General features: G+C 39.8%; 2 protein-coding genes across 2 annotated transcripts; one reads left to right on the top strand and one right to left on the bottom strand.

The window, feature by feature from the left end:
* The first annotated feature begins 2,519 nt into the window (after positions 1–2,519).
* On the top strand, positions 2,520–9,991 carry wbp2nl (WBP2 N-terminal like). Its single transcript, XM_022196985.2, has 8 exons — positions 2,520–2,688; positions 4,651–4,759; positions 4,887–5,025; positions 5,256–5,348; positions 5,635–5,832; positions 7,942–8,052; positions 8,537–8,613; positions 8,705–9,991. The coding sequence occupies exons 1-8, from the start codon at positions 2,630–2,632 to the stop codon at positions 8,759–8,761; spliced, it is 843 nt and encodes a 280-aa protein (XP_022052677.1). The 5' UTR covers positions 2,520–2,629; the 3' UTR covers positions 8,762–9,991.
* A 339-nt stretch (positions 9,992–10,330) lies between these two features.
* Positions 10,331–22,315, bottom strand: LOC110953132 (heme-binding protein 1-like). The gene is made up of 4 exons (XM_022196986.2): positions 21,916–22,315; positions 16,644–16,782; positions 13,086–13,266; positions 10,331–12,989 (listed from the first exon to the last, which is right to left on the bottom strand). Exons 1-4 carry the CDS (start codon positions 21,991–21,993, stop codon positions 12,812–12,814), a joined length of 576 nt encoding a protein of 191 aa, XP_022052678.1. The 5' UTR covers positions 21,994–22,315; the 3' UTR covers positions 10,331–12,811.
* Between the last annotated feature and the right edge of the window lie 2,010 nt (positions 22,316–24,325).

Genomic DNA, 24,325 nt, shown 5'->3' with positions numbered 1-24,325 from the left:
TGGAGCAGAACAATACCAGAGCTGCTCTGCATGGACAGTGAAAGCCACAAATATTCATCCTCGGAGCAACTTTTCATTGATAGCAATGTTTTTATTTGACCCATAGGTTTCTTCTGATTGGAAATAATATAGACAGATGATAAAATATTTACTGCGTATTTACATTGCAGTACAAGTACATTAAAATTCTTTGTGCATTCAACATTACCTTATTTCCATCCCATCTGAAGAATGCAGAAAGAACAGTTGCTCTAGGAACTACGTGGTGCTAGATATTATTGTACATGGTTTTCACAGAACAAAGACATTATGTTTGGGGAGATGGTTGATTGTCCAGAGCATGAATGGGTTGTGAAATGGGGTTCTTCTCCCTTCCTTAATGTCCTGTGCCACTTAACCTAACAGCAGCTGGAAAAAAAAAAGCTGTTGTGGAAGTCCACCTTGTGAGTGCTGATGCTCACAGGCCTGTGGTGTTTCAGGTTGTAGCCTGAGTTCAGATACTTTAAAATCTGAGCGGCCACAAGTTCCAGCTTTCTCTCAGGGACCCTCACAGCAGCTCACTGAACTCTTTGGTTTTTAGTCCTGACTTACAACGGACTAGAGAACTTCTGTATCAGATGTTCTCAGCTTATAGTGTACTAGAATGTTCTATGATAGACATAATCAGAACCATTTGGAATTCTAGAACAACTTGCAATTTGGTCCAAAAAAATCTGGAATTTCAAGGGTTGTATTTCAGGAAATGGAATTATTAGTAAAAATGTAACCAAAAAAAAACCTGTAGCAATAGGAAATAACATCTCTAACATAATGTCATATACCATCTTTTGTCACTTATTGAAGTCACGGCCAGGTAGAAAAAAATCTACTGATCAAATAAAAATTTGCTAAATCAAAATCTGGGAAATGACTACATTTGGTTTTATCAGTACTATGTGTTTACTGTCATTTATGTAATGAAGGTCACGGACTTGCTCAGCAGTATCCACCTGTGCACCCTGGGAAATGCAAAGCTGATTGAAAAAGTAGGACACAATAAGCTGGTATTTAATTGAAGGGTCAACGCTTAAATAATAAATATCATGCTGAGTGCATGTGTAGCCCACTGTGTCCTCAGGGACCCATTAAATGGAATCATTGCATAACTCAAAGGCCTTGCCAACCTCAACCCCTCGCCCTCTCCCTATGGCAATACTTGTACCCAGTTATTACATAAGCAATCTTAGACCTTTATTCACTGTCTTCACAACCTCTATTCAGCCTTTCTGGGTTTCTCGTGAGTTTCCATTTTTGCTGCTCCATTTCGTGTATGTTTACTATGACAATTCCAAGAATTGTGTTGGCTTGAAACTAATATTGGGAGCAGTTTTTATCAGCTGGGTACAGGGAGAGGTTAAATTAAGGTTTAAATTGGGAATGAGAAGGCTGAGATCAATTCATATCAATTCAGATCATTTATCAGGAAATATATTTCAGCAAGATAACAAAATGATGCACCCTTACCAGGGTCCACATATAACCCAGTTTGATCTCAAGTGGGCCGGCCCAGTAAAATCCCAGCATAACAATCTATAAATAGCCACAACTCCAAATTTTTCCCCTTTTTTTAGTGCAAAAACAAACAAACAAACAAACAAAATTCCCAAGAAAAATATATCTTTTAAAAAGTGAAATTTCAACAATATTATACCTCAGTTTATCATTTACACATTAAAACTTACAGATCACAGAGTGTCTACAAAAGCATAAACATTTAGTCAAAGGTATGTGGAGCTGAACAATATAGTATTTTACTTTATGATCAAAACAACTTGTCAAGGCCAGGAAATTATGTAAAATTTACAGTTTTACAGAATTACAATTTGCTGTTAATGTCTTCTCTGCAATTTTTAAACTTGGGTTTTATTTAGCTTATTTCAATCTATCTAACTATCGATTTCCTGTGTGTTTTCATTCTTTGGTCTGGAATAGGTGCTCAATACATTTTACTGCAGGTTATACTGTGTATAATTGTGTTTGTGACAAATAAAGGTCTTGAAACTTGAAATTGAAGCGGCTGATGTCTCAACTAGGGAGGTGTCTTAAGTGGTATTGAGTGTCTTTTGATGTTGTGCTGTTTGAATTGTAATCATCTTATGAGCTTTATCTGCAATAAAAAGCAGAACTTTTGTAACAGTTTCAGATTTTTAATCAGCTGAGAACCACAAAGCACATTATACTGTTTATGAGCTCCCATTTACTTCTATATGACAGCAGATTAAGAGCTAGTGACCTAAAAAAGTGACTATTCAGCCTCCAGTGATATGCTGGGAAAAGACAGAAATAGAAGACACTGAGCCACCCCAGTGTCAATGATCCTCTCAGATCTGTAAAAATGATGTGCCTGTCACTGCCTGAGTAGCTGTTTACATCAAACAGATCTCAAACAATGGCTGTATGAGGCAGGTTTCAGCAGGACACAGCAGTTTGTTGGCTGATAAAGCTGGTCTGCTGGATGAGGTTCAGAGTCCCACAGAGGGTCACGGGTTGCAGTGACGTAACGCCGGTGACGTCGCGGTGCTTCCCGTCAGGCTGACAGTGTTTAGCTGTTACTAAAGGAGAGCAGGGAGGCTGAGTACGCGTTACAAATATGGCTTTAAACCGCAACCATTCGCAAAACGGCGGCGTTTTGGTGAACAACGGAGAAAGGTATGCGTGTTGTGTAACGCCTGTGTGGTTATTTTGTCAGCTAACTGCCTGTTACCTCTCCCTTTTCCTTGTTTACATTCTAGTTTCCATTGCGTAGTCAACACAATGCTAACTAACCGCTAGCCTCCTGCTAGCTAGCCTAGTTAGCATTGCCAACAAATCAGTTTCAGTGTTGACATTTGAGTTTTCTGCATTATCGAGGTATATAATTTTCAGGGTGATGTTATAGTCACCGTTTTAACAGTTGTACATTGTAGTTTTATATAACCCTAATGGCCTATGACAGCCCACTTTCGTCATTGCGATAAAAAAGGTATTTAAGCTAGCCTGGCACTCCTCATTTCTCAGTTGGAACCGAAAAAAAGGCTTTCGAAAGATTAGAAACGTCTCCAAGACATTTAACCCAGTCCATTTTCTTTCGTTTTAGCACGTAGGCTAACTTGTTTATGTTAGCACACTGTCAAAACAGGAAGTAGTGGCGGCTTGAGTTTGTGTGCTGACATCTTGTTAAAACACAAATGTCTTCACATAGTTTATTAAGCAAAGTGGGCTGACTACAGATTGTGACATTAAGTACTTGTACACATGCTTAAATCCCACATAATTGCTTTATCAACAGGTGTACAACAGAGGGCAGACGTGCTGTTAGGATCTTGACACATTTTGGCTTCACCTAGGCCTGGAATCTTTCGATTTTGACCTGATAATTGCACTATTGTCAATTATGTCAGAATCAGATGAATATGAAGTGAGACACTGTCCTCTAGGCAAAGTAAAGTTACCCCCACTTTCTTTCTGTGCTTAATCCATATTCCACAATATCATCATAATGAGTGCTGGACGGCTTAACCAGAGGTTCTCCAACTGTGTACTTTGGAATTAATCATATTTATGGTGATTTATAGTTAAAATTATATGTAAAAGTAGGCAAAAACAAACTAAGAACCACTTAGCAAGACCAGAGTTTCCAGTTTTAGCAGCCAGCTGAAGTCAGATTGGCATAAATTCAAATCGCTTCAAGTGTCTAGCATGTTTAAATTCAGTTGACCAAAGTGCTGTGGAAGTTATCAGACATACAATAAGTGTGAAATACTAAAACAAGATAAAACAGGATTACAAAGTGTAAGATCAGTTTCTACAATACAATATTCACTATTAAGAAGATTACAAGCAACCAAAAGCTATCAGCCCCATATGACATAGAGACATAGGGACTTAACTTAAAAGTGTAAACAGATTAGGAACATTTGATTTAACGACAAGGGTTGTTCCTAAGATTTGAAGCTGCTAAGGCACTCACTAGCTTCAATAATCTAGGTAGAAATATTTCAGAGAGGAAATGCAAGTGCTGGCGAGGAGAAAAATGTCACCAGGAAAGTCCCATAAAACACATTTCCCCAAAAATCGCTTGTAATAATCTGAGTACATCTACTGTCTCTGCTGCTCATTTATGAAAAAAGAACTACAGTTTGTTTGTTAGCTCCTGGCTAACAAACAAACAAAAAAAAATAAAACGGAACACCGAAAACTTTGTTCATGTTTGGCTTAATGACCACTCATCCAACGGGAGATGATTCTTCCCCCACCTCCTTAAGGCTAGCCTGTGCCTCGTTGCCTTCGTCCTTTCTCTTTTTGAAAAAAGCTTCTTACGTCTAGCAATGACGAGCCCTGTAACCAGTTTGCTTTCTCTTGCGTGCTCACACAAAATGTTCCAAATAGGGTGAAGTTTATCTGCTGCTTCAATGACACAGAGAATCCAAAATGTAGGCCACCTGCAGTTTTGATAAATGGCATCATCTTATTTTGGAGGTCTTAAATACACGATCAGAATGACTGTTTGTTTTTCAGCGTTTCTGCTGTTGATATCTTGGGCTGTTCATAAATAATTCAGGGTTATAGCCTCAGATGCTCAGGGCTAATAGCACCACTGACTGGCTTATTTTCATCTCCTTCTTTACACAGCGTTTTAAGGGAATGTAAGAATGTGGAGCTGTCATTCAGTGATGTCACCGGCAAGTCAGATCTGCTGAAGGGGACGAAGAAGGGCACTATTTACCTCACACCATACAGGGTACCGTCCAAATTTCACAAAATACATTCAGCATGTCTTTACTGTCTTCTTGTGAAGTTAAGTGTTCATGTTCTTATTCACCCTGTTGTCTCTCTCCTTATGCTCTCTTTCCTCATTTGCTTGTTAGCTGTTGTTTGTGTCCAGCAACACCAAGGACTGCCTGGGTTCGGCCATGTTCCCGTATTATCTGATGAAGGGCTGCAGCATCGAGCAGCCGGTCTTTGCAGCCAACTACATTAAAGGAACAGTGTCGGCCGAGCCTGGTGGTAGGTGGCGTTGTGTTTTTACTCTTAGTCACTATTGTATAACTTGATTTTAACGTCTATAACAGTATTGCATAATAATCAAATCTGTATTACAAAATATAAAAAAAGATACCACATGCGTCATTGTTGTTTAAAATAGAACGGCTACTTTTTTGTGTTGCCGCTGTTAGCATCCACAGTAGAACAAAAGGCCTTCTGTGTTTATCTAACTGTAGTCTGCTCTTAAACAGGTGGCTGGGAGGGTCAGGCCCATTTCAAGATGTCATTCCCCAGCGGTGGAGCCATAGAGGTGGGACAGCACCTCTTCAAACTGGCCACAAATGGTATGTATGCTCACCTCCTTAATTACTGTGTCCCACATTTGACAGTGCTAAGTATTCATTGAATACAGGTGTGCTAAAAGTATTTAAATCATTCACTAAAGAAACAGTACCACCGTGTAAAAATATTAGATTTAAATCCTAAACATAAAAAATGTAAAAGCAGTTAAATGTACTGATGTCTGTTCAAAAACGCTGCCCTTAAAGAGCCTGTATGATCAGGGAGTGAACACACCCATGATGTTTAGAAAATCCACTTTATTAGTTGTCCCTTCTCTCTGTTCTCCAGCTTCTCGTGCTCCTCCTGCCCAGAATGGAGCAGCCTCTTATGGTTACCCTTCACCTGGGATGATGAACGGCTACGGCCCACCTCCGCCTGCTGCTCCTGGCTATCCTTATCCACCACCTCCCCAGCAGAACGGATTCTACCAGGGGCCTCCTCCTGCTGCTGGCAACATGGGATACCCCTATCCGACAGCTGCTGCAGGTACACAATTCAGTCATTTGGACAGAAATGTGGTGCTCACAGGTTGATCAAAGAGTTTGTATGATTTGCTGAAGCAGTCGTAGGAAGTCATCTGACAACAATCTGCTGTATTCTTCATATGTCTGGGCTTGAGGGTAGGGTAGCAAGACAGAGACCTTTTATCTCAAAGGAAAACATCAAAGTGAGGCTAAATTTTGCAAAAATATACAGGAAAGATTTACTGTCATCTAGTAAAGGTTAACCTTTGTGGCTGTAATTCTAAACAGTTTGTTTGGCCAGAAACTAAATCCTTAAGACCAAATTTTGCCTCTTACCTGCCGTCTAATAAATATCCCCTGGAAGTTATGTTAGTCTAGCAGATGTCTATCTAAATGAATGGAAAGAAGGTCGTAACTCAAGTCTATATGATCACCAGGACAAAAAGGACTGCACGTATAGAATCACCATGAAGTATATAAAAGAAGAAAGCCCAATAGCTTTAAGACTTTGTCCCAAAATATGATTGAAAAAGGATTTTTCATCACAGGTTAAACCTCTGCTACACATGCTCAAAGTTTCAGGACACCATATTTGCATCAGTGCATCACCGCATGATTGGCTGAATGTTTCCTACTTCAGCTGTTACAAAGCAAATGATTGGCTTTTTGTGGAGAGTGGCGAGAAATATGTCATACAACTGTCATCTTTGGCATTTCTGAAGTGGGGATTTTCTCTTGTATAATATCGCTGCCAAGAGCCATAAGGGGCACCATGTCCATGATAAAGCATGGTGGTGGCAGCATCATGCATTGGGAATGTTTTTTTCTAGAGTTGGAACTGTGGTTTTAGTCAAGATAGAAGAAATCATGATGAGCTCCTGACATGGTGTTTGCTAGGAAGCTGAAGCTTAGAAGGAATATCACCCTTCAGAAGGACAATGACCCAAAGCAATCTGAATCTAAATCAACAAAGAAACCGGACCTGAATCCCGCTGAAAACCTGTGGAGTGACCTGAAAAGAACTGTGCAGATTAGAATCCTTCACAGTCTGAAGGAAGAATGGAAAAATGGTGTGCCAAGCTAGCAGGTGTTTACCCAAAAAGACTTGAATAAAATCAAAAAATGCTTAAATAGTGTATCAACCTGAAGTTGTGCACCCCGGTGCAATCAGGTCTTTCACATTTTTTCCCCCTGAATGGTTCCTGATTGCATTCATCTTTTTATATGGGTTAAAGTTTCATAATAAAAGTAGAAAAGTTTTGAAATCATTTACCATCACAAAAGCATCTGATTTTAACCCCTTAAGCTTTAGTGTACCGCCGGCGGTACACCTACTAATTTGCATAGGAATTTCAAGAATGTCCGACGGCTGCAAACACGATTATACAAACACTATACGCCGATGGAAAGCTTAGATTCTCATGAATGCGCCGGTATAAACCACTTTCAGATGCGATTACCACAGCGGGTGAGAAAAACACATTTGTCCGACAAAAACGAATATTCATCCATCCGTTCTCTATACACGGCTTCAACGCACACAGCGCGACTCACATTTCCGAGTTTATTATTACACACAAAAAAAAAGATTCCACAAAAAACGGCCATAATCCAACCTTTTACATCCAGATGACACAAGCCAGGAAACTATTTTATCCAAAACATGTCCTGAAGTCGGTATAAAATCCACGAATCGGTCATTGTCAAGGAAATGCACCTCGCGATGCCCGTCCAATATTCCCTGTATTTTTCGTAATTTTTTTTATTTAAAAATAGAATATTAGCGATTTTTTTGTACTGAAAACGGCTGGAATTGACTGAAGCTTAAAGGGTTAACTGTGGTGTGTAGCCACCATATACTTTAAGATGTGTCCAGACTTTTAGAGTTTTTAGTTTTATTTTTAGACCATGTTTCCCTGAATGTGTACACGTTTTTGTCAAATGTCACCTTTGCACAGAAGTAAAAATGTGTACCCTCGAGGGACAAACGATGCTGTCGTTTCTCTCTCTCCCGTCAGTGTGGGGTTTTTTTGTGTGTATGTGCTATGTAACTACATAATTGTCCAGATTGTCAACTCCTTTAACCTTGAAACTGCTTCTTTTTTTTTCCTTTCGGCCATTTGTGTTCCAGGAATGTACCCATCTGGTTTCGACTACATGGCCCCTCCTCCCCCCTACCCTGGGCCACCCCAAAATTGGGCTGCACCCCCTCAGAACTGGACAGGACCACCACCACCTCCAGGTATATCCGTCTGTCTCACTCGCTACTTTTCCTCTCTGTACGTCTGTGTCATTGCACCCGTCAGATCTGATCCGTCTCCCTCAAAATGAATCACTTCGAAGCACGCCACCAAAAAAAGGCGAGCTGACGTCCCAGTCGCTACACATCAAAGTTACAGAGGATAAATATTCTTCCCTGGTACCCCATACTCTTTGTCTTTTTCTGGAAGTGTGCAAATGCGGTAGATACAGCTTCAACCTTCACGGAGGTTTTTTTTTGCCATATCTGTATTTTTGAAAAAGCTTGAGTTGGACTTTTGTTCCTGTGCATCCTCAGCGTGTTTGTCTGGAGGATTCCTGGAGCTTGTGCTTCATGTGACTAATCGTGTGCTTCTTGCATCAGCTCTCATTGCAGTGATAGGAGCTGCAGCATCTGTTCCTAAATATGTTCTGCAGTCATTACTGTCTGTCTTCAGCTCCTCGTCTCTGTCATATTTTATACACAGGTAACTCCAAGGCGGCTGAAGCAGCAGGAAGTGCGTATTACAACCCTAACAATCCACACAATGTCTACATGCCCATGGTATGTTTCTTTCCCTTCTCCTCATATGCAGTTGTGTGTTTTCTTTCAGTTACCCGTGTTACAACTTGATCTTTTCTTTCTTCCCATGCAGGAGAGGCCCCCACCTTATGCACCTTATCCCAACACTCCTGACAAAAAGAACAACTGAGACTCGGGCATTAATACTTCAGTGACACTCCTCTCGCTTCCTCTGTATCTGAAATATATCTTAAAGCAAAGTTGATGGATACCTACTCGATTGTAGAACATAGTAAAGAAAACGCAAGTGATAGAGAGCTCAAAGAAAGATGTCAGTCACATTTTACCAATCAAGGAGTGATATTTTGGCTACTGGAACAGCTTGTAGCTGTCGCGTCCTTTCAATACTGTTTCTAATTACTTTAGGTATTTCAAATAATCGACAACTTGGAAGTGTTACTTTTTCTAAAACTTCATTCTTATCATTCTCAGTGATGGGATCTGTCATGTGAGCAGGGGCAGCTGCACTGTCCCTGCAGGAGTCGAGGGGAGGGGAGCAGTACGGAGAATGTATTTTTTTAAGACAGATTTGTTACCAAAACATTTTGTAACGTTTTGTTGAATTTGCAGTTCCTATAGTTATTAACATAGCAGCTTCTAATATAAACAGTTGAGTATTTTTGCAGTATCATTGCAAGTGCCGTGTGTGTGTTTCCTATGTAGTTTTGCGTTGAGTAGTCCATATACAAAACTAGACTGGGTTGAATAGGGTTCAGTACTAATATATCTGAGTGATTCTCATATTATGTACAACAAGTTAAAAATTCCCTCATCAATGACGACCAGGATCTCGTGCTAATCTCACAGTCTCTATTCTAAAGTGATATATCTATAAGGAGCTTGGTTATCAAAAGGAGAGGTAGAATTTTTGAAAAAGGGGGTCATATTTCCTACAAAACGTGTCTATTTATGTGCAATATTTCAATGTGACATAACAAGCTTAGTGACCCTGTGGTCCGCTCCTAGCTTCTATTATATTCATGTATGCAAAGCCAAGCTGAAACCAGAGCTCTACTCTTTCAGTAATTACACCAGTGTGGGGTTACAGGGCCACGCTGATTTATTAAGGCCCTTCAGTGTTTTTTTTTTTTTCCTGCTGTTGAAACTTCTGAATGCGAACCATTTATTCCTGATTAAAGCGGGGCGAGGCGCCAACAGGCCGTGTAATCGCGTCCCCCTCGGTGTGCATCAGTTTTTACACCTGGATGAAGGACTATTTGCACACAGTCGTAGTTGGACAGAGGGAGGTTTGCTTGATTTAATCAAATGTCTGTATATTAATATTTCTTTTGCAGTTCTTATTCCTTTTGCAGAATTTCATCTGGCAATTAAAATCTAATAAATATTCCATTTTATTGAAGTTCACAATTTGATGTTTTTGTCTTCGTAGGTTTGAGTTTCTCTAGTTGAAGTTTATGTAACCTTCATATTGAATCTGAATTATTGCTGTGTTTTCATCATTAATTCACAGATTTTTCTTCAATCTTTCATTTGCTCCATAGCGCTTGATTTATCCATCTCATTTACTTTGCTTGATTAGCTGAGTTTTTACCGCCTGCTGCCAGCTTTTAGTCGGATTTAAAGCTTTTCTTTTTGAATAATGAGAAGTCAAAGATGGTGTTTGTGAGCGCTTTTTTCTAACTTTTGACTAGCATGTTTCACAAGTGAAGAAATAAGTCAACTAGAATTTTCCACACTCTACCTGAATATTATATTTATTATTATGTTATGAAACACTGTCAATCCTGAACATGATATGCACTCTTATCACAGAAAATCACACTGTACAGATGTGTATCGCATAACAGCTTCAACAGTCCCAATAAATAAAGATGGCATCGTCATGCACTAAAACACAAAGTATTTACTACACACACATGATCACAAAGTTTAGAACAACACCAGAAACTAGCTAAGCTCCACTCACAGCTGCCCATCCACTGATTCATAGAGACTACTTCTAGTTTATGGCTCAACTCCTGTGTCTTTCCTTATTCAGGAAAGAAAGTGTGCTTTACACTACTATGTATCCAGTGTCAGTTCTGTACATTTCTCTGTAGTTGTCACTAAAGTGTGAATGAGGTTAAAGATGTGTAAAGCCCTACTGTGTGCTTTTCAGGGAGATGGGACTTAAAAACTGGGGTCAGGACTTGAAAATGGAAGTCTAAAAGGAAAGATCAACTCATTTGTCTTTAAATGCAGATTTGTAGGAGGTTGTGCATTGAGTTCCATGTCTGTAAGTAAGTGGCAGTAGCATGCCGGTTATTTCGACGGCAGCTCCTTTTAGATCTACAGAACTAAACGCATCTACTGTGCCTGTAAAAGTATTCACCACCCTGAGAACGTTTTCCCAGTTAATGCTTTTCAACATACACTGCCTGGCTAAAAAAAAAAAGTCACCACCAAGATGACGATGCCGGGATTCATGGATCAGGGAGCATGAGACAGTTTTACACATGGATTGGCCTCCTTAGAATCCAGAACTGAGCCCCACTGAGAATCTTTGTGATGTTCTGGAGGAGACTTTATGCAGCGGTCCGACTCTCCCATCATCAGTATAAGATCTTGGTAGAAAATTAATTCGACTCTGGACAGAAATAAATGCTGTGATTTTGCAAAAGCTTATTGAAATGATGCCACAGAGAATGAGTGTTCAAAGCTCTACTAGTCCAATGCAATATTAGAGTGTGCAACTTTTTTTCCCTTTGGACAGGCAGTGTGTAATCATGGTCAATGTAAATGGGCTTCTGAACAAAAATTTACAAAAAAGACTCTTTCATGCCATAAGTGAAAAGCGATTTCTACAAGTTCATGTGAATTTGATGAAATTCTAAAACGTAAAATAAGCGACTGCATCGATACTCACGCCCATCAAGTCAGTAGTTAGTTGATGCACCCTTGTGATGATGAGCACTGTTTGGTGTTAACCAAACATAACATCTAGTCGGATAAGCAAACAGCCTAATTTTGGACTCATCAGACCAAAGAACATTCTTCCAGTTGACTTCAGAATCTCCAGCAAGCCTTCTAGCAAACTGTAGTCAAGATTTAATATTTACATTTCATACGTTTTTCAACTTTCTCATAAAGCTTTGACTAGTTGAGAACAGTTGTTGTCCACAAAATCTTTACTAAATCAACCACTCAAACTTGTAACTCCTTCAGAGGACAAATACTTGTCTTGGTGGCCTCCCTCAATGTAGTCGATGACTCTTATCTTAATGATAGATTTAACCGCACTCCAAGAGATACTTTTTCTTGCATCCTTCCAATGATTTTGGATTTTAGTAGCCTTTTCTTGGAATATTGTTTTGTCTTTATTTTGTAGTTACTGAAAGCAGTCCTGATTGACCAGTGACTGGACCTTCCAGATACTTCATACTACAATCAGAACTACTCCGTTGATCTACATTTCACTAATTATGTTACTTCTAACATCAGTTGGCTGCACCTGTGTTGCATTGCTTTAAAGAAGGTGGAATTGCTCATTATACATTTTCTATTTTTAATTGATTGCTTTGTGAAAATTTGTTACATTTTGACACAAAAGTCTTTTTTTGTAAATTTGTGTTGAAAAAGTCAAATGAAATTGATTTAGTTTAGCTTAGCAGTTGAATAGTGTTTGTACATACTGATTTCAAGGTGGTATTTTTAGAAGAGGAAATTTATCGAATTAACACTTTAGTCAGAATTCAAATTCGGGAAAAACGCTACTGCTTGAACACCTAACTTCAGACACGACCGTAGGTTTCATGTGAAGGGACACATTAGGCTGGAGGTCTTTGAGTGTAATTTAGGTAGATTTTATGCACCAATTTGCGGCTTTTCTGCATCTACAAATGGTGAAAATGTCTTTATTTATAGAAAGGAAAACACAAAAATCAGGCACCAGGTGACAATTAAGAACATAATGGAATATATATGGATCTAATTACGTTATCTACAATGGACTCCGTGGTTGTATGAGCTCATAATTTAGTTCTTTCTGGGAATTAAAAGAAAAACATTTTATATCTTTCATGTGTATATTGAAATGGACAAAATAATGTGTTGTAAATATTAACAGGGAAGTATACCCCCATGATATCTACGCCTACGTGGCTACAGGAGTGTCAGTGGTGGAAGGGTAACTGAGGTCAAATGAGGAATTCAGCATTAGATTTGAGCGACTGAATGACTCCTACGGCTCTTCCTGTAGAAACCACACCTCATTTCTGCGTCCGTAAGGCTTCAGTGGCGGGTCGAAGCTGCAGCAAAAGTACTGTTTGCGCTGGAAGGGGGCCGTCTCACCCAGGGTTCGTGTCAAACGCAAGGCCTCTGCTCGGTACTCGCTCTCTCCGGCAAATCCTCCAAATTGCCTGTGAAGTTCACCAGAGAAAGGAAAAAGAACATCGGAATATTCTCTGCTTCTTGTATATGTACTGCACATGAACAGCGCTTAAAATGACACATACAGGGCGTAGACGGTCATGCCGGGCCGCTCCTCGATCCTGACGGCACTGTCGGTGGGAGTCGGGGGGCTTTGCTGGTAGTCGGTGGGAATGCGGATGCCGACCACCAAACGGCGAGAAAGAACGCCGTCGTTCCGAGGATACACTGTGATGATGATGGGCGCTGCTGTCCCCATGGCTTCACCTTAGAGTACAAAGTGTGAGACAGAAAGCGGATTTACATCAGACAAACTCCCCACAGCAGCACGACCCAGATCTAAAGGTCAGGACTTGTGCAATGTTTTGTTGAATGCATAATATCATTATGCAAGTGGTGGCAACACTGAGTTTTTTAAATCCAGAAAATGCAAAACGGGATGTGAATTGCACCTGTCACAGCATATTTAATGATGACTTGGCTGCACCGGTAGCTGGCTGTAGTTATGTTTGCCTTATGGCTTAAAGTGAGGACAAATTACCTTAAAAGTGTCCGAGCATTTTTCAAGTTTATTCTCCAAAAAGGATAAATCAACCAGTTTTAACTACTCTGTCATATTGTTTATTTAAAATTAAAAATGAAAGTCATATGTTAGTAAAATAATGCTAATTTATTCTGCTTTGGGGCTTCCTTCAGACTGGGAACTGTTTATATTAACTGAACATTAAATAACAGAGTTTGACTAAAATGAGATATACCAGGCACAAACATATTTATGCCATGCGTTGATCAAGTTTGGGAAATTGGCCTATTTTTGCTTCCATATTAAATTATATAAAATGTTTATTATATTACACATCTGATCAAGTCGAGCGTATATACGATGGCTGTCAGTTCGCTCACGACAGATTTTTAGATCGTGTCGTTGGAACTGTTGTGGAAATCTGGATGAGTCGCCGCAAAAACAGTCGAGGTGCAACAGTATTTATAGATAGATAGATAGATAGATACTTTATTAATCCTGAGGTAAATTCCACAGAGCTTAAACCTTAACTGGTTTGTTTCACTGGCAAGACTGCTGAAAAAAATGCATGTAAAAGAAAAACTGCTGAGCTGATACAGCGATTGAATGGGTGAAGTCTCGGTATAATCCATCCCTGCAGCGTAAATCTGAGCAAGATTTATATATTTTTTTTGAATGAGGAAACAAACCAGTTTTACACTTTTGTATAAACCACATTAGCAGATAGCATCTTGTCACCCGAGTGAACATTTCTTTGGTGAAAACAAAAGCATCACTCACCCACATTTACAGAATGAGGTTTAAATGCATAATGTGTTAGTCATAATTCTGCTTATCTCACATGTGTGACAGATCACATTTTAGTATATAAACCGACCTGTTACCACCTCTGTAAGCTATATGCAACATCAGAATGTGCTGAACCTGGAGCCGGACAGCTGTTTGTATTAATCAAACAGCCCACTTCCCTTTATGACACCAAGCTAATAGTCATAAATGCTCTTATCGGCCTTTCTAATAGCGTGGACGATACAGTCAGATTCATGGTGGCGTAAACTATTACATTTCATCTTTATCACAGCGATCACTTCTTTTTTACGGGCCTGGTTTATAACGGCCGGACAGCTTGTTGCATCATGAAATCCAAAGCACTCTATCGACCAGGGAGATCTCGCACTCTGTTTACTTATATTTACATATATTTTGTTTTCCCACTACAGGCAAACAGGCATGATGAATGCATGGCCCTGCTGGGACACAGAGCTGGTCTGAGATCAGGCAACTTCCAGGCTCTACTGTAAAGTCTGGAGAGAGAACATTTTATTCTGTTTTATCTCAACATGACAAATAAAGGCTCTTTTCTTTAAAGCGCAATCTGCAGATGGCAAGAATGTGTTAATTTCTTTGCAAAATAAGGTGTTAAAACATGCAAAGGCACATGTTTTGTTCCAGCCACAGCTTAGGCTGTGAGCTGTGGCAGGGCTCTCTCCTCCCTCGGCCTTGCTCTCTCTTTGCAGGTGTGCTGATGAGGAGTCCAGGTGTGTGTCATCTGTCATCAGCAGATCATGTGCAGGTGGAGGCCAGCTAATCAGGTCCTGGCGTCCTATAAGAACCGTCAGTCATGATTTGATGCTGGACTGTCTTTGTCCCTCCATGCTGACCTCTGCTTGCTTTTGGTTACCGGACTCCTCCGGCTCCTTCATCTGCTCCTGGTCCTCTGTGGATTCCACTGGGTCAAGGAAAATTATTTGTTGTCAGCCCCCCCCAGAGGCAGCAAGGTTCCCCCAGCCCTGGTGTCATCAGATACAGGTTATACTAATCTCCCTAGGTTAGCTTAGCGGCTGTGTTAGCTCCCTATAGTCAAGAGCAGTTTGGGTTGAGCTTTTGCGTTTTAGTGCAGAGTTCTGGTTGTTTAGTTTTTGTTAGTTAGATTTCCCTTGCTATTTTGTTCTCCTGCCTTGGTGTTACCAACAGTGGGTTAACCTGTGGTCATTAGGTCAACTGCCAGGGCATTGCATCTACAGCTCGGCTACAATATTTGGTGGGCATATGCAGCACATCAGGAAACACAAACAAGTCAATCACAGCCATACTGTAAACTCAACAGGAAGTTGGCCATCTTGAATTCGCTGTAAACTTTTTCAGATTAAGAACTCATCGGGGATACGTCCGAGAGACCTCAAAGTTGGCCAGTATATTCAAGATGACTTCCTGATGAAAAGTTATTGTTGGTGAACACACGGTTTTACATAGGAAGACCAATCTCCACAGTGCTGTGTCAAAGCTGGAGAATTATTCATTCTTTATTTTTCCAGGTAAGATCAATTGAGGACAATTTCTCATTTACTATGATGACCTGGCAAGAGGACCCAGCAGGAAGAAAGATAACAAACAATACATATACAAAAAATGAAACACAAGTGTTTAAACAGAGATTAAAAACACCCTAAATTAACACTAGCAATTCAGTAAAAACGGTCAGCATGTGCAGTAGTCGGCTAGGGTCTGCTGCGGCTTCTGCTTCAACATTTAGAGTGATGGAAGTGATGACAGTTTCAGAGATTATTGGAGGGAATTCCAATCGATTGCTGCAGCAAAGAGAAAGGAATTCCGTCCAAGGACAGTGTGAACATTGGAGATAGAGAGTGTTATGAAATCACTGGACCTCAGGTGGTAGTTGTTATGGGAGGAGTGTCGGAGGGTGGAGAGATATTGAGGTGTCTTGTCGATGAGTAAAAGCCAGTGCTGGAGTCGCCTGGTGTATAGAATGGTCTGACTCTTCCTTATTCTCATTCTGCTATAGGTAGAAGGGAAAACAGTGGCGGGGAATTGTTTTGGTGGAACATCTGCATGCGGAGAGGTGTGCAGTCATTAAAATAAAAGAACCAAGCAGGTCTATTTCACTGTGCGATCCAAATCCTTAGTGAAACTGTAGGCTTCTGTTCAGTTTGGAGGTTGTTCTAGTGAAGGCGATTATGAAAACAGTAATACACAAATAGCGGAAAGGTCGGAGGATGTGGGATGAAATTGCCAGCTTTTACCCAAAGTTTACATACGGTGAGTCAAACTGGCAAACTTATCATCTGATTCATCGGTACGACACGCTTTCTGATTGGCTTACCTTGTTCATTGCTCCCGCCAATGTACATGAGCAACTTCCTGATCAGCTCTCCTGTCACTTGGTCGAAGGTTCGTCCCTCAGAGGACACCGCGGCGTATTTGAAAGCATCGTAACGTCGTACCTCAAAGCTCACTCCGTCCTTGTGAAAGAAAGAGAGGGAAATTAGGGTTGTGGCTTAAACATCAGCAGGCAAACCTCTGCTACAAATGCAGAAAATAGCTCTTTTTTTTTTTGCACAAACACCCCCACGCACACAAAACAGCTCTCTTCCTGAGGATGGAAGCAGGGGGAGAGGTGAAGCTCAGATGTGATTCACCTCTGACACACTGATGCTGACAATCTGCTCCTGAGGACAGAAGCCCTGAACCGGCATGGTTGTGCTGTGTGGGCTGGAGCGTGTGCCGCTGCACACATGTGGGCGTGTGAAACCAGAACGGGCAGATACAGATGAAACATATTTACACTGATTTGATTTAATTTCTTCTTCTGCTCTGCAGGGTTCAGTCAGCTTGCAGAGAATAATGGGTAAGAGATGCACGGTCTTATGTAACGGCGCGCAGGCAAACAGGAAAAAAAAAAGAGACACAACTCGCCCCCACCCACAGTGCATTAATATGATGCAACAGTTTTTGCATTAAACATGATTAAGTGGGGTTAATGTGGAGGACAGTCGCTCAACTGTGTGGCTCAGCAATAACTTTAATTGGTTTTGAAGGAATCTGCTCGCTGTAGAGGCCGTGGTCTGGGCTTCAAACACAGCTCCTCATTCCGCTAACATGATTTTACAGTCAGCGCTCGTGTTTATGTGCTTGTATAATAGGCTTTGCATTAGAATTTAATTGCACGATATCACCGTTATTCATTCTCTTTACATGCTCTGATTTGCTAGGAAGCTGTTTGGCTGCTATAAGAAAAATATTGTTTATGATTTTTGCAGGTGATGCATTTTACTCGGCAATGATACCAACAACAAACAAAGACGACAGGGCGAATGGGCCCGGGGCACGGTTGGTCCTGCTGATTCTCATTCCTGTGTGAGTATGTTTTCTCCTCCCTGAAGGAATATTCAAATCTAAAAATATCATGCAAATAGTTTTGTTCTGGGTCTACTTTGACATCTCAGGGTGCTAAAATGTGTTCCAGTGGCTCTGTCTTTATCATGAACACCTTTTCATCCACATAATCGTAGTCAAAACCCACTCCAGAGGTAGCTCACCACCCAAAAGGCTCCCAAAGTGACCCTGTAATTTTTCATTTATTTACTTATTTTAAAATTAAACCTGTATTTAACCCTCCTGTTGTCCTCATTTATGGGCACCGAAAAATATTGTTTCCTTGTCTGAAAAAAATCCAAAAATTCAGCAAAAAAAAATCCCCAAATTTAAAAATCCCCAATAATTCCTTAAAAATTTCCCTTTAAAGTTTTATTTTTAAAAAATCCCCCAAATATGGCAAGAAAATTCTTTTAAATATTTTCAAAAAATGAGTAAAATATTCCAAAAAATTCCTAAAAAATATCTGAAGTGATTACATGTATATCAGTAAAACTTCTAATATTTTCTTTAAGAACATTCACATAAAAAATCAACCAAAATCCAGCGAAATTCGCTGGATTTTGGTTGATTTTTTGTGTGAATGTTCTTAAAGAAACATTTTTAACATTTCTTTTTTCCACCAAAAAATGTTCAAAAATTTCCCAAAAATGTTAAAAATGTGGACATCAGAAGTTTCACTGTGAAAATATATATTTTTTCCCACATTTTCAAACTTTAAAACAGGTCAATTTTGGTTAGAGGGTTAAAAAGGTCGGTCCCGCTGAGATCCAAGACAGCAGCCAGAGAAACATTAAAAGTGCAAGAATTCAAAACAGACAACACCAACTCACTCAACAAAATAAATAAAATGCATGCTAGATTAAAGCACAGCGGTTAAGATTTTACATTAAAACAAGTGTGAAAAGCAGCTGCTGCAAAGTCCTTCATGCGGTTTTTAAAAATTCCAAAAGTGATGAGATCCTTCAGATTCAGTGTCTTCTGCAGTGAGTTCCAGGCAGCAGGTGCAGAATACTTAAAACGGTGTTTCCCTAATTCAGAATGCACCTTTGGCATGTTTAACAAGTATAAATCATTGGAACGTAAGCAGTAATTTGCTGTGGTTTCGGGGAATGTGGTCACATAAATAAAATATAAATTCAAAGTACCACATTCGTTCCTCATCACGTACAAGATAACGGCGTGCTATCGCAGAGCTCCGACTTGTGACAGGTACCCAGCTTCCCGCACAGTAATTCCGAGCGTTTTGCTCTATATGGCCTGTCAGTGGGAACACTGTTATTGTTGTGTATGGACGACACATCGAGGAAGCAACAGCCTGACTTCACTGGACTGGTGCAATTAATTTGTCTGCCATGTGTTTAATTTCTTTCTTATGCCTTCATCTTACACAGCATAATTGCTATATGCCCAAACAGAACACACAAACACTATTATTAACACTGACTGCTAACATGCCACATTGTGTCATTGTTTTTCTACATTAGTCTATGTTCATTTTCACCTATTTCTACATCGCTGTTGCCCTGCTGTGAATGTGCGTGTGTGTGTGTGTGTGTGTGCTCTGCCAGTCAGCTCCTCTGTATTCCGTGTCAGTTTTAATTAAAAGTGTAGGGTGTCAGAGTCAGGCAGGAACTCCACAGATCTTGTGACAAGCTCTGATTCCATTACGTGCCTTTTAAACATCAGTCAGAGATTTCATGACGCTCCCACTTTGGCTTCTGAAGGTTCTTGACTTAGAGGAGATTTGGTAGGAGGCATCCTGGACAATATGCTGCATTTGGATCAGTAAAAATAAATTAGGAAGAACTCCATTTTGTTGTGAAACATGAAGAGTTTCTTTGAGAGCTCTGCAGTGAAATGCATTTTGTTTTTTTGCACATACCGTCTACTGCTGGCTTTAATTCTTGTCTTGACCCGCAGGTCAAATTAAGACGTTATAAAGTTTGAAAATGTGGAAAAAAAATAAAATATTCACAGTGAAACATTTTTTGGGAAATCTTTGAAAATTTTTTGGTGGAAAAAAAGAGATGTTAAAAATGTTTAAGAACATTCACAAAAAAATCAACCAAAATCCAGCGAATTTCGCTGGATTTTGGTTGATTTTTTTGTGAATGTTCTTAAGAAAATATTAGAAGTTTTACTGATATATATGTAATCACTTTAGATATTTTTTAGGATTTTTTTACAAATTTTTTGAAAATATTTCCAAGAATTTTCTTGCCAAATTTGGAGGAATTTTTTAAATTGAACTTTCAAGGGAACTTTTAAGGGATTATTAGAAATTTCTTCCTGAAGGTTTTGCAAATTTTCAGAAATTTGTGGAATTTTTTTGCTGAATTTTCGGATTTTTTTCAGACAAAGAAACTATATTTTTCGGGTGCCCGTAAGTGAAGACAACAGGAGGGTTAATGGTATATTTTTGGAATTCATCTTCAGACGACAGGTGTATGGTACGCTATGTCAGAACAGATCTGTGTCTTTCCATGTCTCTGTGTGCAAATATGTCAGTTTGGGTCATCTGATTCCCCGGCTGTCTGTTCAATTGGGCTGGATGTCCTCTTTGTCTCGCCCTGTCTGCCTTTGTCTCCCTCTCAAAAGTTGCTGCTGTTCAGGATATAAACCCCCACGCCAAAAGCAACAATGCACGGCCGCGTGCGCATTTACAGTAGTGCACCGCTGTGGGTCCACGGGATGTGAGAGAAGAACCTCGAAATGGCTGTTAGGCGGTGCTTTAGTTCACAACACACATCACTGAGTTGAGTGGAATCTTTCCAAAATGTATATATATATATATATATATATAGGGTTAGGGGGCTGATATGGAAAGGGCCTGACCTTCCTCCCCTGTAATGTCAGTTTTCTGTGTCACTGTCCTAATAAGCCATGGTAAGTGTATCAGACTACACACTCAATCTGTATCTGAGCTCACGGGTTAACCACAAACACGTGTGATCAGCATCCTCTTCCACTGCAGGGTCAGTTAACCCCGTGTCGTCCTGCAGGTCAAAATTGACCCGGTTTAAAGTTTGAAAATGTGGGAAAAATATATTTTCACAGTGAAACTTCTGATGTCCACATTTTCAACATTTGTGGGAAAACTTTGAACATGTTTTGGTGGAAAAAAAGAAATGTTAAAAATGTTTCTCAAGAACATTCACAAAAAAATCAACCAAAATGCAGTGAATTTCGCTGGATTTTGGTTGATTTTTTTGGTGAATATTCTTAAAGATAATATCTAAAAAAATATTGATATATATGTAATCACTTTAGATATTTTTAGGATTTTTTTGGAAGATTTTTACGAATGTTTCGAAAATATTTACAAGAATTTTCTTGCCACCTTTGGGGATTTTTTTTAAAAAAAAATAAAACTTTTAAGGGACATTTTCAAGGACTTCTGATGTCCACATTTTCAACATTTTTGGGAAATTTTTTGAACAATTTTTGGTGGAAATAAAGAAATGTTAAAAAAAATGTTTCTTTAAGAACGTTCACAAAAAAAACAACCAAAATCCAGTGAATTTTGCTGGATTTTGGATTATTTTTTGTGAATGTTCTTAAAGAAAATATTAGAAATTTTACTGATATATATGTAGTCACTTCAGATATATTTTTAGGATTTTTTTTGAAGATTTTTTACAGAAATTTGTGGAATTTTTTTGCTGAATTTTTGGATTTCTTTTCAGACGAGGGAACAATATTTTTTGGTGACCGTGAATGAGGACAACAGGAGGGTTCACCAGTCCCTTGTGGTTTCACACACAGGCGTCCACAATGGAAAAATAAGAAAAGCAACGATCCACAGTGAGCTACAGGAATCATTTTGGCTTCAGTGTGAGGGTGTCATTTATAAAGCTTACTCAGATCTGCATCACCACCTTTCCCTCCTCTCTGCCTTGTTGACTGACTGAGGACCTCAGGCTGGTTCACCCACTGTGGATCAGCAGGCATCCTTTCAGGTCACAAGCAATTAACTGTCAGGCTGTCTGGCAAGGTTACAGGGGTTGTGATAGCAGCTGGATCCACCCGTGGCAGTTTTCGACAAAATTTCCAAAACACAGCCTACTTACAGTTAATCAGTGGCTGAAATATTCATGCAAAGACACCTTGCACCTTTACAGGATCACCGTGCGTAATCGTGGCTGCACAGAAGTCACAGAGAGGAGCGCACAGGGCAGAAAACGAGGAGAATGAGATAACAGAGAGATGAGGCTTACCTTCGTCTCGCTGCTGAGCAGTTTATATTCAGTCTCCTCGGTGTTTCCGAAGAGCGAATTCTTCACCATACCAAACATGTCGCTTTTCCCAGGTCACCTCTCCTTCTCTCCGCTCCTTTGGTTCGCTGTTGGTCCTCCTGTTCGCTCCTCCTGTTTACTTTTCGACTGATGGCCTTTTTTGTGTGTTTTAAATGTCCTGGATAAACCCCTGGTAAATGAGAGGTAACTTCCAGATGATGAAATTGCTCCTCCGCAGAAAAGCGCGCACTCTGCTCCAACGCGCGCAGACGCTCCTCAGCAGACGCGTTTTTTTCCCCCCTCCTTCTTCTTGTTTTCGGAGGCAGAAGTTGGAGATGCGGACTCCTCGACTCCTTTTTGCCAAATCAAGGAACGAGCAGATGAAGCTCCAGTGTGAGGGTGGAGTGTCTCCGCCCTCCTCTCTTCCTCCGCTCTCAGTTTCTCCTCACTTATATCATCACCTTTCACTCAGCAAGTTCACCTAAAGCTGGCAGCACGTGACCAATTCTATACATCCTGTCACCCCCACGTTAGTCCAGGTTGCACTGACATGAATATTAAAAAAAAAAAAAAAAACCTCCTGTTGTCCTCATTTAGGGGCATCAAAAATATTGTTTCCTTGTCTGAAAAAAAAAATCAAAAAATTCCACAAATTTCTGAAAATTCGCAAAACCTTCAGGAATAAAATTCCAATAATTCCTTAAAAGTTTCCCTTAAAAGTTTTATTTAAAAAAATCCCCTAAATTTGGTAATAAAGTTCATTCTTGTAAATATTAAAAATGAGTAAAAATCTTTTTTAAAAATCCTAAAAATATCTAAAGTGATTACATATATATCAGTAAATCTTCTAATAGTTTCTTTAAGAACATTCACAAAAAAATCAAACAAAATCCAGCGAATCTCGCTTGATATTCTTAAAGAAATATATATTATTTTTTTTGACATTTTTTTTATTTCCACCAAAAAATGTTCAAAAATCTCCCAAAAATGACACCACAAGTTTCACTATGAAAATCTATATTTCTTCCCATATTTTCAAACTTTAAAACGGGTTAATTTGGCCCGTAGGACGAGACCAAGGTTAACTTGCATAACTTATGCCTTGCTCTGAAATGCTTCATTGTCCTTCTATTCTCACCAAAAATCCAGTAACCTTCAGTGCCACTCTGCTTTCTTTAGAACTTCCCTCTGATTCTGTTTGTCATGGCTGTCTGATCCAGGACACATGAAACTGTGGGGTGTGGAGAAACACGTTTACATCCAGCTTTCTGTGCAGTATACATTTTGACACAAGCCGTTGGTTTGTCAGGATGCATTGGACTTTGGGTTCCCGTGGTGTGTGTGTGTTTGTGTGCGTACTTGTGTGTGTGTGTGTGTGAGAGAGAGAGAGAGTGAGTTTGGGGCAGCGCACGTCTTACTGCCTGTGTCACTGTTGAGCTGCCTTGCTTTAGGGTTAGTCTATTTAAATTCATACTGAAGGCGATGTTAGTCACCACTGGAGAGTAAGAGAGAGCAGGAAGGGTAGAATTAATGAAAAACACACAGTGGATTGGATAACAGTGGTCAGAAACAATGAGGTACTGTGGAAGGAGAGAGGGGAGAGGATGCGGTTCAAACTGACCTTGCAGTATTCTGTTCGGAGACGAAATTAATCATTCAGAGTCGTAATTTATTTGGATGTGCATGTACACTACCAGTCAAAAGTCTGGACACCTTCTCATTCAATGATTTTTATCTAATTAGTTTCTACATTGCAGATTAATACTTAAGACATCAAAACTTTAAAAGAACAGTGTCCCCTGCCTTCGCCCGAGTCAGCTGGGATAGGCTCCAGCCAAACTCCCCCCCCCCGCGATCCTAGTGAGGATAAAGCGGTGTATAGAGGATGGATGGATGGATGGATGTTACCATGTCTTACTACAGGTGTGTGTAACAATCTTATTATGGTGATTATTTCAGTAATTTTAAGTGATAATAACCAGTTAAAATGACTTATGTTTAATAATTCATTCCATAGAGTTAATTTGGATGACTATTTGCCAACAAACTGCACAGACTGCTGTGACCACGACCGTATTTATGACTTCATTATTTCACTTTCTGAAGGAATCACCACCGTTTGCCTTGAAGTCTCTGCCAACCAGTCAAGTTACAGTTTACATCCATCTCTCCTGCTGATTTAGTGTTTAATGACTGTCATTAATGTGTTTTATCAGAACAGTATGGTGGCACAGTGGAGTGAACCTTTGACCTTTTGGATAGGCCATCACTTCACTTTACCCGACTTTCTTGGAATTTTGTGACAATTAGTGTCCGAGCTCTTGACTTGGGGCCAAAAATGTGTTTCATGAGGTCACAGATCTTTGACTGAGATCTAATCAGTTCATTATTC

This window comes from Acanthochromis polyacanthus, chromosome 21, assembly GCF_021347895.1.
Source record: "Acanthochromis polyacanthus isolate Apoly-LR-REF ecotype Palm Island chromosome 21, KAUST_Apoly_ChrSc, whole genome shotgun sequence".
NCBI lineage: Eukaryota > Metazoa > Chordata > Actinopteri > Pomacentridae > Acanthochromis > Acanthochromis polyacanthus.
This window is presented reverse-complemented; position numbering and strand designations above follow the sequence as displayed.

Coding starts and splice junctions, on each gene's coding strand:
- wbp2nl (XM_022196985.2), top strand. CDS start 2,630: ATGGCTTTAAACCGCAACCATTCGCAAAACGGCGGCGTTTTGGTGAAC. Junction 2,689..4,650: donor TTGGTGAACAACGGAGAAAG/GTATGCGTGTTG, acceptor TTCTTTACACAG/CGTTTTAAGGGAATGTAAGA. Junction 4,760..4,886: donor TTTACCTCACACCATACAGG/GTACCGTCCAAA, acceptor TTTGCTTGTTAG/CTGTTGTTTGTGTCCAGCAA.
- LOC110953132 (XM_022196986.2), bottom strand. CDS start 21,993: ATGTTTGGTATGGTGAAGAATTCGCTCTTCGGAAACACCGAGGAGACT. Junction 16,783..21,915: donor TGCTCAGCAGCGAGACGAAG/GTAAGCCTCATC, acceptor TTCTTTCACAAG/GACGGAGTGAGCTTTGAGGT. Junction 12,990..13,085: donor GGCATGACCGTCTACGCCCT/GTATGTGTCATT, acceptor TGAACTTCACAG/GCAATTTGGAGGATTTGCCG.